Here is a 15,484-nt window from a genome sequence, read left to right on the forward strand (position 1 = left end):
ATGCATGAATGTTGCATTAACACAATAAAAGAAGGAATATGCTGGCGGGGGATCGGATCCTTGTCTATGTGTCAGAAGTAAGAGTGGATGTCTGTAAGTGCGTTTAGCACAAAACATTGAAGTAGTAGAATGTGTTCTGACATTATGTGGTAAAACCTCATTATTGTGCCTTTCACATAAACCTAGGTGAATATAAGTGCACTCTGTGAGGGAGTACAATTGCTGGATACACACTGCTGTTAATGCGAGTAAAGTACTTACCTCCATGAGGCTGGAGTGGACTCCAATGAGGTAGGGCATTGGAGCACTAAAAATAAATTAATGTTAGATCATTTTTTTAAATCATGCCTAACATAATTTTCATGCAAGATACAACTGATAAATCTACAAAGCACAAATTATCCATTGCTATCCCTTTTTGATTAGCAGCATGTTTACTAAACAAAATGGTTTGAAAAACGCATTTGACATGTGATTACAAGAGGGTCTTGTTTTGCATTGCTATGTATAGTAGATCCCTGCAATTTACGTGGTGGTTACTAACGAAAACCACTTGTAAATGGCGACAAACGCAAGTAATTGAGATGATCAAGTCTATTATTGACACACGGCCTTCAGTAACGACTTACCTTCATATTTTTACTTGTGTTCATTAATTTCACTGAAAGTTTTGAGGTTAGATTGACTGTTGAAGTTAGTGCTTGCGTAGCCAAACAAACAGGCCCAGCATCTTGCACCCTTGTCACTTACTTACGTAGTACACAAACGCTGATTAATTTAATGTGTCAACTTACAAATGATTTTGTAAGTTGACACATAAAAACAAACAGTCTACAATTTTAATTGGTAGTTTAATTCTAACAGTGAAAGAAAAATCCTATTAAACAAAAGACTTATTGAAGTAAATAAGTAGTTGATCATCAAAACACGATCTAGTATTTGGTGAAGAAACCCTTGTTGGAAAGTAGAGGTCAGATGTTTCTTAAAGTTAATTGCTGGGTTTGCACACATCTCAGGCCACATTTTGGACCACTCCTCTTGCAGATCCACTCTAAATTGTTAGGGTCTGATTTACTAAGATCCAAATACTGCGCAGTAAACAGCGTATGCAATCTATAAAATAATGTGTACTTATAGTGGGCGTGTTGCAGTTGTGCAGTGCAACTACAATATAACCACATTTTTTTCAGCTGAAGGTTCATCCATTGGAAAGAAGCTGCAAAACGCAAAAATATGCATACTTAAAAGACATTTTTTTACATAAAAATATTTTATATGAAATAAACGGACAAACGGTAAAGGATCATTAAAAAATATTCAATGACAATAAATAAGTCCTTAAATGATCGCGCAGCTATATAAGAATTGTTTTCTGGTCTAAATAATGACGCCGGCCACCAATGGTCAAATGGCCTACATCCTCAGTCGTTCAGATCATGTGATTTTAACCTTTTAAGATTTTACTATAAAGATATAATGAGAAATAAATTACTAAGGCAATTTTTCACATGCCTTTGTGACTGTGGCCTTGCCAGAAACTTGAGGGTTCTTGGTTCAATTACCACCTTCTACCATCAGAGTCATGTCCGTTGTGTCCTTGAGCAAGACACTTCACCCTTGCTCCTGATGGGTCCTAGTTCGCGCTTTGCATGGCAGCTCCCACCATCAGTGTGTGTGTGAATGGGTGAATGTGGAAATAGTGTCAAAGTTCCTTAAAAAGGTAGAAAAGGGCTATACAAGTATAACCCATTTACCACTTTATTTTGAAGGTGTTTACATAAGAGTGACATGAGCGTGTCATAAACATCACATGGGATGTGTGACACTGTGAAGTAACATTAATGATCATAATCATGTTTACGAAATACTTGCGAGCTCTTATGTAATCAGCTTCAAAAGAAAGTATTACCATATCTTGCTTAATTTGCAAAAACATGTTAAAAAAATTGCCTCAGTCATTTATTTATCTTTATTTGCACACAGGTGTTATACCTATGCCGATAGCCATCCTTTGTTACATCCAATAATATAAAATGATATTGCTGAATAGACGTTATGTCTAATATTTTATATATATATATAAAATATTAACTTAAGATGTGACTTTAAGGTTTTACTACTTACGTATAAAATACTACACGGTCTAGCTCCAGCCTATCTTGCTGATTGTATTGTACCGTATGTCCCGGCAAGAAATCTGCGTTCAAAAGACTCCGGCTTATTAGTGATTCCTAGAGCCCAAAAAAAGTCTGCGGGCTATAGAGCGTTTTCTGTTCGGGCTCCAGTACTCTGGAATGCCCTCCCGGTAACAGTTTGAGATGCTACCTCAGTAGAAGCATTTAAGTCTCACCTTAAAACTCATCTGTATACTCTAGCCTTTAAATAGACCTCCTTTTTAGACCAGTTGATCTGCCGCTTCTTTTCTTTCTCCTATGTCCCCCCCCCTCCCTTGTGGAGGGGGTCCGGTCCGATGACCATGGATGAAGTACTGGCTGTCCAGAGTCGAGACCCAGGATGGACCGCTCGTCGGGACCCAGGATGGACCGCTCGCCTGTATTGGTTGGGGACATCTCTACGCTGTTGATCCGCTTGAGATGGTTTCCTGTGGACGGGACTCTCGCTGCTGTCTTGGATCCGCTTGAACTGAACTCTCGCGGCTGTGTTGGAGCCACTATGAATTGAACTTTCACAGTATCATGTTAGACCCGCTCGATATCCATTGCTTTCGGTCCCCTAGAAGGGGGGGGTTGCCCACATCTGAGGTCCTCTCCAAGGTTTCTCATAGTCAGCATTGTCACTGGCGTCCCACTGGATGTGAATTCTCCCTGCCCACTAGGTGTGAGTTTTCCTTGCCCTTTTGTGGGTTCTTCCGAGGATGTTGTAGTCGTAATGATTTGTGCAGTCCTTTAAGACATTTGTGATTTGGGGCTATATAAATAAACATTGATTGATTGATTGATTGATATATACATATATATATATATATATATATATAAATACATATATATATATATTTTTTTTTTCTTTCTTTCTTTTTTTTTTTCTGACCGTCCAAATATGTTGAAACATACCAAAGGCGAAGGATCTTCGTCTGTCCAAAACGTGTAGCCGATCTTCAACCGGACTCTGCTGTACCTCGAACAGTCCCGATGTAAACTAAAAGTGAGACTCCTGAATTACGGCATAGTGTGCTATCAATGCTTTACTTGGTGACTGTTCTCCCAGCTGAATTGCTTCATATGATCTTTAAACAGATCTTTGGTCTTGCCCGTGATGGAGAGGTAGTGGTCTGATTGATTGAACATGTGTCTTTTAACATGTTATTTTTTAAAAGCACTGTGTAAAATGTTGAGACAGGTGTTTTTCATAAAAGTAACAAGATTGAAGTACTTTTTTAAAGCAGAAGGAATGGTGTGTGTGGTAGTCAGAATACCTTATTGTTAGTATGGGATCAAATACTTATTTATCTCAATGAAATGCAAATTCATTTTAAAATTTTTTTTAACATGATTTTTTGCTGTCTTTTTTTTGAGATATTCTCTTACTCACTGTTTAAATACACCTCCCATTAAAAGCACAGAAAGTGAATTTCTTCTTCAGTGTGTATCAGTGAGCAATCAAATGTTTTCAATGTACATTGTATACAGTATTTTAACATATTTATGACGGGTATTCAACTTTGGGTGAATGAAACATGTTTCCTACCCAAAAAATTTTCAGAAAAGTAGGTTTACCAAAAATCGGCAAATTTGCTGAATCTCAAGTAGGTAAGGATCAACTGTATGTGCATAACAAAGCCAGCAAACTCACCAGCAGTAGTCTAACAGATGTTGAGGAAGGACTGGAATGTAAACATGTTGCCAGTGCATTGGATATATCATGGCAGCAGACCCATGGACACAAGCTGTTAACTGTTAACAAGATACATTCAAGTATTAAAGTTCTACATGAATGAGTTTGAAAACATTTCTTTCATGTGTACATGTAAAATACAATACACACACACACACACACACACACACACACACACACACACACACACACACACACACACACACACACACACACACACACACACACACACACACACACACACAGTACAATATATACATTACAACCTTGGTAGAAGTTTCCGCTGAACATACAGTTATTGCAACTCCAGCTTCTTTTTCAAGCACACAGTTCAACAAAAAGTGCTCCTTTCATTGCACTCGGTGTGTCAGTAGAGGCTCAGATGTCGCTAAAGTTACATTTCAAATTCCCCCTATTGTCTAACATAGGACGCGGTGCGCACTGGAAACCATTTTTCTCATGTTATATTCATATACAGTATCTTACAATAATCAGTATACCCCAGGGTTTCCTCGAGTCTGCCAAGATACCTGTGGCGGTGGAGGCGTGGTTAGAGGCGTGGTCATCACCATATCATTGAAAATTTTGAATAATTTGCTATATTTTTTTCTTTAAAAAAGGCTAAAAAAATGTCTATAGACATTTAAAAACAAATCCATGATAATAATTAGTATCATATTTTTTTTATCGTTTGCCACGTTTTCAACTGTAGCTTTATTGAGATTTTTTCATGAGACTTTTAATTAGTTTTTTTTATTCATTAAAACAACTAGCAACAAATCTAACATCTTTTTCTGGTCTTTTTATATATTGTACTTGTGTTTAGAGACTCTTTACTTCAGTCCCTCGATGTCCCGACTAAAGAGGCGAGCTCCAGCAAGCATAACGTCACACTTGCTTCACACTGTAACACTTTCTCTCTTTAAAAGCCACCACTGTCCTATTAATATTTGCACATTTTGTTGATGCATGTCCGCAGGTGTATCTGGGATTTATTAAAAGTACGTCCACATTGAAGACATGCTAACAATGCTCCAGACAATGGCGTGCGTTTAGTTTACATTCGGGAGTGTGGTTTTCCGTAATCAAAGTATTTTTTCGGTAGTCGAGTTTTCAGTATATCACTTGTCTATAGTATAATAATAAAAGATTATATAGATATTCATACTTTAACAATTAGCTGGTTTATGTTATGTTCGTGTGGTTTGGATCTGATGTCAGTTTTTCCGATGTTTGCAAACACACTGTCTGTGCTTAAAAGTGATTGGAAGACAATGAGGAAAGGTTGTGTGTCTGAGGAAGTGCAAACTCACAGAGGCAAAAGTGTTTGCACGGGATGTAAAACCTGTCGGAATTGTGTCGTTTGTTATCGTAAGATTGGTAATAAAAGTAAAAAAATAGCTTCTGACTTTGTGTGATTTCTTCTTACAGCTGCAATACATTATATTACTTATTCATGTCTATTTTACAAAAACAACTTCTGCAGAAAATCAGAAATACTGGCAGCACTCATACATATATTTTACAAATAGAGCGTCTGCAGCAAAACAGTCAGTACTCCTATACGCCCCATTCCAAAAGTTAATGGAAAAGTTTATTTATTTCCATAATTACATTCAAACGTTAAAGTTCAATAGATAATAGACTCAGGGCCTACAACTTAAGCGATTTCAAATATTTAGTTGTCTATTTGCACATAATTTAGGCCTTCAGCTCACAAAACCTCCAAAACAGGATTTCAAAAAATGTGAATACTGTGAAGAAATCAGTCCAAATTTTACAGGGCTTGAATGTTTTAAACTGAGTGTCACACACTACTCGTTTACTAAACTCCATGCACCTGCACAGGTTTTCCCAGGTGTCATTACATTGCTTCACTTTGGTTCAATTGTCTCAGTTAGGATCATCATTGATACCCTCCATTGGATGGGTAAGCCACAAAAGCTCATAGCTAAGGAGGCTGGCTGTTCACAGAGTGCTGTGTCCAAGCATGTCAATGGAAAGTCCAAGTGGAAGGGCAAAATGTGGCAGGAGAAGATGCACCAGCAGAAGAGCTGACTGTGGGCTTCTGCGGATTATCAAACAGAAAAGATTCATTAATCTGGCAGAGATCCAAAAAAAGTGGAACTCAACTGGACCAAGAAGAAGAAGGACTGGACTGTTGGCCACTGGTACAAAGGTCCTCGTTTCCTAGGAAAGTAAAAGTGTGACTTTAATTCGAGAATCAAGGTCCAAAGGTTTGGAGGAAGACGGGTGAGGAACAGAACCCAAGCTGCTTGAGGTTCAGTGTGAAATATCCATAGTCCGTCATGATTTGGGGTGCAATGTCAGTGCAGGTGTTGGTAAACTCTGCTTTCTTAAATCCAAGGTTACCACATCAGTCTACCAGAATGTTTTAGAGGACTTCATGATTCCTTCTGCTGAGGATCTGTATGGAGATGCAGAGTTCATCTTACAGCAGGACATGGCCCCCGCCCATACCGCCAGAAGCACTAAAACTTGGTTAGATGCAGTGCTTGACAGGCCAGCCAACTCGCCGGACCAAAACCCCATTGAGAGTCTATGGGGTATTATCAAGAGGAAAATGTGGGGCACCAGATCCAAAAACAAAGAAGAGCTGACAGCAAGCATCAAGGAAATCCGGGCTTACATAACTCCCAGCCAATGCCACAGGCTGATTGCCTCAATGCCACAGCGCATCGAGGCAGTGATTAACGCAAAGGGATTCCCTACTAAGTATTGAAGATTGATGTATCATTTTGAAAGTACCATATAGTTGATTGATTTTATGTGATCCTAATTTCTTTTTTCTATAAAAACTGAGAAGTAAATGGTGATTTCTTCACAGTATTCTAATTTATTGAAATGCTGTTTTCGTGGGTTTTATAGCTGGAAGCCCAAATTATGTACAAATAAACATCTCCGGTCCCCTCCAGGGTTTCTTGTTGTCATCCCATTGGGTTGAATTTTTTCAGACACTGATGGGGATGTCGTTGTGGTTTGTGCAGCCCTTTGAGACACTCGTGATTTAGGGCTACATAAGTAAACATTGATTGGTTGATCTTTGCGCACCATTTGATTCCGATTCAGGAGCTATGATTCGATTAAAAGTCGATTTATTTATATTGATGTAGTTTTACATTTATTTTTGTTTTACTAAATAAGTGTTTATCACTTGCAACTTAAAAAAAAACCTATTAATTTGGTATAAGAAACAGTTACATGTATTCCCACATTTATTAAATTAATTAAAATGTGTGCCCGACAGTAAATGAGCTGGTCGGATCTCTCAGTGAGGTGGCTCACTGCGGTCAGCCAGATTTAGGAATGTGGGCATTACTTTATTTACAATAAATACATAGATTATTGACGGTTACTAATCCATTCCATAATCGTCCATGTCCAAATTGCGATGCATGTAAAAATGTATTATTTCCCCCACCTCTACAGGAACCTCAAAAACCCAATATTCAAACAGTTAAACATATTAACATTTCATGAATTGGGTAGTAGAATACAATACCCTGAAAATCATGTACAAAAAAAATAAAATAAATAAAAATAACTTAGATTTATATCGCGCTTTTCTAAACACTCAAAGCGCTCACAGAGAAGTGGGACTCAACATTCATTCACACCTGGTGGTGGTAAGTTACATTCGTAGCCACAGCTACCCTGGGGTAGACTGACAAAAACATGTACAAAGTACATACACAAATTCTTCAAATCAACATTCAAAACAGAAAGCAATTATAATCTAACAGGAATTGAGCTCTTAACTAAATCGAGATTTAGAACAGGGATGAAGTAAAAGTATTTCAATCAAATGTGTTAGTTTTCGGAACAATCATGACAGTGAAATAAAACAATCTAAATCTCCTACTGTGATAACACAAGTAAAAATCACGATGAGGAAAATATATGACTTGGGAGAAAATTATTGTTTGCATGTTTACTTATTTTGTTGTATGTTATGAAATATGTATGTTATGAATATATATACACTGGTTTAGATCAATATGTCTAGTACCGCACTCAGTTTGTTTAACTCCGTTTATTCGAATCCCCTCTGTCTCCCGTTTCCTCTGGTGTGCCCCAGGACCCTGTTCTTGGTCCACTGCTTTTTATCATCTACATTCTTCCCCTTAGCAATATTTTCCGTAAATATAAAATACATTTTCACTGTTATACGGATGACACCCAGCTCTACGTCTCAACCAAACCAACTGCTTATTTTCCAGCTTCATCCCTTACAGACTGCCTCAGTGAACTCAAACTGTGGTTCTCATCCAATTTCCTCCAATTCAATAGTAATAAAACCGAAATCTAACTTGCAGGTATAAAATCCATTCTAGCCAAAACCAACAGTTTGTCTGTTACTCTCGGCAATTCCTCCATTTTACCCTCCTCCCAAGTTAAGTCTGGGTGTAATCCTCGACAGAATACTCTTTTCAAGGTCACATAAACAACATTACCCGGTCTGCTTACTTTCATCCACGCAACATTAATCGATATCGCCCATCCCTAACCCCACATACTGCTGCCATACTGGTCCATAGCCTTGTCACCTCTCGCCTGGACTACTGCAACTCAGTCCTGTTTGGTTTCTTTCACAAGTCACTTCACAAACTTCAGTTTCTAAAGAACTCTGCAGCCCAAATAATCCCCAGAATCCCTTCAAACCAGCACATCACCCTAGTTCTGCAAGAACTCCATTGGCTACCCATCAAACACCATATGCAATGTAAAATAATTATCCTCAATTTCAAAGCTATTCATAACATTTCTCTGTGACCTGCTCCATGTCGCCACGCCCTCCCGTTGCCTAAGATCCTCTTCATCCATCCATCTTACTGCCCCCTAATATAAACTGTCCACCATGGGTGGCTGAGCTTTCAGCCGCTCAGCCCCTCATTTTTGGAACTCATTACCACCAGACCTTTATAATTTCAGACTCAATATCCTTCTTTAAATCAAAACTCAAAACACAACTGTTCCTGACTGCTTATTCACTGTAAATGTTATCGATCGTTGTTGTTTTTATCCAATTGATTTTATTGTTTTAATTTTGTACAGTGTCCTTGAATACCCAGAAAGGCGCCTTTTAAATAAATTGTATTATTATTATTATTATTATGGCTATTCTTCTGAGTTGAAAAACAAATGTAACTGTAAGAATAGGGGCAGATGTAAATTCGACTTATTTCTGCCCCTTTTAGTTCATTATTTATTTTAAATGTTATGTTGATTTATTTTTTTGATTGACCTTAAATTAATTAAATAAAACAAACAATTAGATCCTATGTTGAAGTTCTAGTGAACAATATGAAAGGGTGACAATGTAATATTTTATATCCTGCTCCCCATTCACACCTGAGAGACCTTGTAAGACTAACACATCACATAACAATGGGAGGGAAGATGGCTGACTACTTACAGTGCTGAGTGTGTTACAACAGATGAGGATTCGACGTTCATACAGCATACTAGCGTAGAGATGGAGCATGTTGTTGACGTCGACTGCTACAGAGTACTCTGTAAGATTCCGCTGCAAGAACCAAACAATAAGCGAAATGAATTGCGTTAGTTATGAAGTGCGTTAACTTTGACAGGCCTAATGAAAATACATTGGTAAGCATTCACAGTGGATATGTTTCTTTTACTTTTTATTCATAGCTGTATGTAGGAGTGTCTGGTTGTATCTGCTGCTTTAATGTCTTTAATGTCCTCTGTGTTCTGTGATGTTTGATGTTTCCCTCTTACACACATGGAAGAGGGATGTGTACTATGGCTATGAGTTGTTGTGTTTTTTTGTTTTTGTTTTTTTTCCCTTGGCCTCAGTCTGCACCCCCACTCCAGGGCCTAGGCTAAGACCGATTTTTTAATTTTATTTTAATCTTCTATTCCCCCCCCCCCTCCTGTTTACCTGTATGTCATCTTTTTTGTAAGGGGCGCTGGAAGCCGGCAGACCCGTCAGCGATCCTGTTCTGTCTCCCTGTAATGTTTGTCTGATCTTGAATGGGATTGTGCTGAAAATTGTAATTTTCCTGAAGGAACTCTCCTGACGGAATAAATAAAGTACTATCTATCTATTCTTTAAACAATGTTGCGGGGTGGAAAATATTCCTTCTTAATGTGCGAGATGTAAATGTCTGAATTTAGTCATTTTTGAGAACAAGACAAATTCTTAAGACCAGGGGAAACTTAATAAAAACCTACATATCGATGCACGGACTGGTGCCATCATTAAAGAGGAGTCGTGTCTGTGCCATCTTATTGCCTTTTTTTAAGTTTATCATTGATTTAGCAAGAATATTGATATACAACACTTAAAAAAAATGTTTTAATTATGAGATGGCATTCCTCAGCAAGAATTGTTTCGCTCTCTTGTGGTTTGAAAACGACAGATATTAAAATGCAGAAAAAGGATAAATAAAAGATAAATACTTTGGATCCAGCTATGGGTTGCCGGATGTAGACATTGATTCACACTTTTCTAGCAGATAGATTTCTCAGATTTAACTCACTTTTCTCAGATTTAACTAACTTTTCTCACATTTAGCTAATTTTCATTACATTGAAGTTTAAATCAAATGTTGACTCTTAGTATTACATCTAAATGTTAAATCTAAATACTACATCTAAATCTTAAATCTAAATATTATATCCAGACCTAAATCTTGAATATAAATATAAATCCCAATTCTAAGTCTAAATTTTATATCTAAACCAAAGTGTTATATCTACCTAAATGTTATATCTAAATGTAAATATTAAATCTAAATCTTAATAAGTGTACATCCATCTATTTCCTACTACTTATCCCTCTCGGAGTCGCAGGGGTGGCTGGCGCTTATCCCAGCTGCATTCAGGCGTAAGGCGGGGTACAGCCTGGATAAGTTGCTACCTCTTCGCAGGGTAAACACATATAGACAGACAACATTTACTCTCTCATTCACACACTAGGGTCAATTTGGTACTGTTAATCAACCTATCCCCAGCTGCATGTCTTTGGAGGTGGGAGAAAGCTCGAGTACCCGAGGGAACCCATACAGTCATGGGGAGAACATGCAAACTCCACACAAAAAGATCCCAAGCCCGGGGATGACCTTCTTATTTGGAGGTACAGGCATGATCATCTTGTCCACTGTGCTCTAAATCTAAATGTTAAATCTACATCTAAATGTGAGCGCTACATGTTAAATCTAAACTTAAATGGTAAATCTAAATTAAATGTTGAATCTAAATCTTAAATATTAATTTAAATGTTGAATCTAAACCCTAAATGTTTAATCTAAATCTTAAATCTAAATGTGAGCGCTAAATAATAAATCTAAACCTAAATGTTAAATCTAAATCTTAAATCGAAATGAGAGCGCTTCATAGTAAATCTAAACCTAAAGCTAAGCCTAATTGTTAAATGTAAATCTAAATCCTAAATCTAAACCTTAAATCTAAATCTGAATCCATTCATCAATCCATTTTCTACCGCTTGTCCTTTTTGGGGTCGCGGGGGTGCTGGAGCCTATCTCAGCTGCATTTGGGCGGTATCGTAATTTGAAATTGAAATACATCCATCCGTCCACTTTCTTCTGCTTGTCTGCAATTGAGTTGCGGGGGCAGTAGCCTAAGCAGAGACGCCCAAACTTTACTCTCCCCAGCTACTTTGTCCAGCTCTTGCCAGGGGATCCTGAGGCGTTCCAAGGCCAGCTGGGAGGCACAGTTTCCACCCCGTGTGCTGGGTCTTTCCCGTGTTCTCCGACCTGTAGGACGAACCCTAAACACCTCCCCAGGGAGGCATTCGGCAGACATTCTGACCAAATGCCCGAACCACCTCATCTGGCTACTCTCGATGTAGAGGAGCACCGGCTTCACTCTGAGCTTCTCCCGAATGACAGAGCTTCTCACCTTATCTCTAAGGGAGAGCCCTGCCACCCGACAAAGGAAGCTCAATTGGGCCATTTGTACCAGCGATTTTGTCCTGTTGGTCATAACCATAGGTGAGGATAGGGACGCAGATCGACCGGCAAATTGAGAGCTTTGCCTTTCGGTTTAGGATAGGATGGGACAGACAGCCCCAAAGCTGGCAGGGATCACCTCCACCTCCTGCCGCCGAGGATATTCTTAACTACCTCGGAAATCTCAGCCCCAGAAATAGGAGAGGCCAACACAGAGTCGCCAGGCACTGCTTCCTCATTGAAAAATGTGTAAGTGGGATTGAGGGGACCTTTGAAGTATTGGTTCTACCGATCTACAACATCCTCAGTCCACGTCAGCAGCACACACGGTGTTGACAGCGCACTGCTTCCCTATGCTGAGGCGGCAGATGGTGGTCCAGAATCGCTTCGAAGCCGTCAGGGAGTCAGTCTCCATGGCTTCTCCGAACTACTCCCATGACTGAGTTTTTAAAGTTCCATATTTTTTTAGAATGTTAATTAATGGTGTGTTGCATCATGAAAATTAAAACACTCAAACACCTGATGCTGCACTTCCATGTTTGAATCGCTTCTTACAACAAAGTCTGTTGGAATCCACCTATATCAATCAATCAATCAATCAATCAATCAATCAATCAATCAATGTTTACTTATATAGCCCTAAATCACTAGTGTCTCAAAGGGCTGCATCTACTTGTGTCTTTCATAATTTCGCTGCGCTGTTAATTCATGATTGTGTCACATATGAACTAAGGCTGTCAAAGTTAAAGCGATAAATTATAACTATAAATGACTATAAATTTCAATAACTACGTTTTTAACAGGCATTTAATGCTTCCTTTTTGACCCTCCTGCAGTGCCATAGCGGGGAACTTGGCTGCAATTCACTTGCTACTGATGAACCACAAGTGAGCAGCAATGAATAAAGAAAAAGGAACATTATGTAAATATCAAGTTCAAAGCCATAACAAGTTGTTTTCCCGACAACAAAAGGAGTATTTTTTTGTAGTGAGAAAAGACAACATCCCTGCAGCAAACGTCGTTCTTGGGGAGGGTGGTGCTTAATTTCTGTGCTCAGATTACGGTTAAGGTGCAGTGATAACAAAACATTTAGTTTGTTACTGTGACTGCTTTAGTAAAGTATGATGACATGAAAGCTAAACAGAAAATGAAAGATGGTCGGCAGGATATCAAAAGGAGACTTTTTCATTGAAAACTGTTGATGCGACAACTTTTCAAACCAATCCCACACTTTTCCGTCTTCAAAATAAGAGCTACACTATACATTCGTTTAACTACGCTTAGGGTTTCTCCTTAACGTAGGGGCTTCATATTAGCCGCCACACCTAACAAAATAAAGTAATAAAATATATTGTAGCGTCCAAGAGAAAACCACTCTTTTTAGCTTTTATGGACAATTTTATGCTAACATCGGGCCCATTTCCAGCAAGTATTTCCTCCGTGCACATACGTCTCCCTCTGTGTTTCACTCCTAAACACACAACACTTGTTCATTTTCTGCTGATACGGTGTGTTCAAAGACCACAAGATCCCTTTTTTTTTTTTCTTTCTTTTTTCTTTGTCATGAAAAAGGGACGTTTTTGTCATGAAAAAGGAAGGTTTTTGTGGTTGGTGCACTAATTGTAAGTGTATATTGTGTTTTTTATGTTGATTTCTTAAAAAAAAACCCAAAAAACACTGATCTAAGGTACAAATTAATGGTGAAAAATTATATCTACAGTATCTGCGGATATTCGTGATTAATTTTGTAATTTTGAGTTAACTATGGACGATACGATTATCGCGATTGCATATTTTAATCGTTTGACAGCCCTAATATAAACATTACATTGCTATGAACAATGCAATCACTGTCATATAAGTTTGATGCAGTAGCAGCTGACACGCTCGCTTTGGATCGGTACAAAATAATATGTCTTAACTGTGAGCTAAATGGTAAAAACATGATTAGGGGCAGAAAGATGGATAAGAAACATATTGAAAGCCGCATATTGGCATGCACCGCGTCAGAACTTCTGACTAAAAGATGACTTCAAACTCACTACGATCATGTTTTTAACATTTAGCTCACAATTAAAACATATCAGAATCAGAATCAGAAATATTTTATTAATCCCCGAGGGTAAATTAAGATTTTCAGCACAATCCCATTCAAGAGCAGACAAACATTACAGGGAGACAGACCATATTCTTTGGAACCGATCAAAAGCAAGTGTGTCAGCTGGCTGCTGCATCAAACCTATATGGCAGTGACAACATTGTTTACAGCAATGTAATGTTCATATGTGACACAATCATGAAGTAACAGAGCAGCGAAATGATGTAATGCACATAGAAATAGATTTAGATTTTTATTTAAGATTTAGGTTTAGCTTTAACATTAGCGCTCACCTTTAGATTTAAGATTTAGATTCAACGTTTATGTTTAGATTAAAGATTTAGACTTAACATTTAGGTTTAGATTTAACAGAATGTAGCACCCCCGCAACCCTGAGAGGGACAAGTGGTAGAAATGGATGGATGGATGGATTTAGGTTGAAATGTAACATTTATATTTTTATTTCCACATTTAGATTTAACTTTTAGGTTTAATTTTAACATTAAATTAACCCTGGACAAGTCGCCACCTCATCGTAGGGCCAACACAGATAGACAGACGTTGTGTGAATCGTAAATACAAAAAAAATACAATGATTTGCAAATCCTTTGAAACTTATATTCAATTAAATAAATTGCAAAGACAGGATATTTAATGTTCGAACTGAGAAACTATTTTTTTTTGTAAATAATCAACTTGGAATTTAATGGCAGCAACACATTGGTAAAAAGTTGGCACAGGAGCATTTTTACCACTGTGTTACATGGCCTTTCCTTTTAACAACACTCAGTACATTTTTGGGAACTGAGGAGACCAATTACTAAAGCTTTTCAAGTGGAATTATTTCCCATTCTTGCTTGATGTACAGCTTAAGTCGTATTTTAGGCTTCATAATGCGCCACACATTTTCAATGGGAGACAGGTCTGGACTACAGGCAGGCCAGTCGAGTATACGTACTCTTTTACTACGAAGCCACGCTGTTGTAACACGTGCAGAATGTGGCTTGGCATTGTGTCGCTGAAATAAGCAGGGGCGTCCATGAAAAAGACGTTGCTTGGATGGCAACATAGTGTGTTGCTCCAAAATCTGTATGTACCTTTCAGCATTAATGGTGCCTTCACAGATGTGTAAGGTACACATGCCTTGGGCACTAATACACCCCCATATCATCACAGATGCTGGCTTTTGAACTTTGTGCCTATAACATCCATCCATCCATCCATCATCTTCCGCTTATCCGAGGTCGGGTCGCGGGGGCAACAGCCTAAGCAGGGAAACCCAGACTTCCCTCTCCCCAGCCACTTCGTCCAGCTCTTCCCGGGGGATCCCGAGGCGTTCCCAGGCCAGCCGGGAGACATAGTCTTCCCAACGTGTCCTGGGTCTTCCCCGTGGCCTCCTACCGGTTGGACGTGCCCTAAACACCTCCCTAGGGAGGCGTTCGGGTGGCATCCTGACCAGATGCCCAAACCACCTCATCTGGCTCCTCTCGATGTGAAGGAGCAGCGGCTTTACTTTGAGTCCCTCCCGGATGGCTGAGCTTCTCACCCTATCTCTAAGGGAGAGCCCCGCCACACG

At 38.7% G+C, this 15,484-nt stretch overlaps 1 protein-coding gene across 1 annotated transcript in view; it reads right to left on the reverse strand.

Moving 5' to 3' along the window:
* The window catches only part of dennd1a (DENN/MADD domain containing 1A), a 101,919-nt gene that overhangs the window by 57,028 nt on the left and 29,407 nt on the right, over nt 1-15,484 (reverse strand). The window contains exons 9-11 of the mRNA XM_061876758.1: nt 9,290-9,400; nt 3,811-3,911; nt 262-307 (exon numbers count right to left, since the gene is read on the reverse strand). Coding sequence (XP_061732742.1) covers nt 262-307; nt 3,811-3,911; nt 9,290-9,400 — 258 coding nt within the window. The remainder of the gene's footprint in view (nt 1-261; nt 308-3,810; nt 3,912-9,289; nt 9,401-15,484) is intronic.

The sequence above is a fragment of the Nerophis ophidion genome, linkage group LG17 (genome assembly GCF_033978795.1).
Source record: "Nerophis ophidion isolate RoL-2023_Sa linkage group LG17, RoL_Noph_v1.0, whole genome shotgun sequence".
NCBI classification, from domain to species: Eukaryota; Metazoa; Chordata; class Actinopteri; order Syngnathiformes; family Syngnathidae; genus Nerophis; species Nerophis ophidion.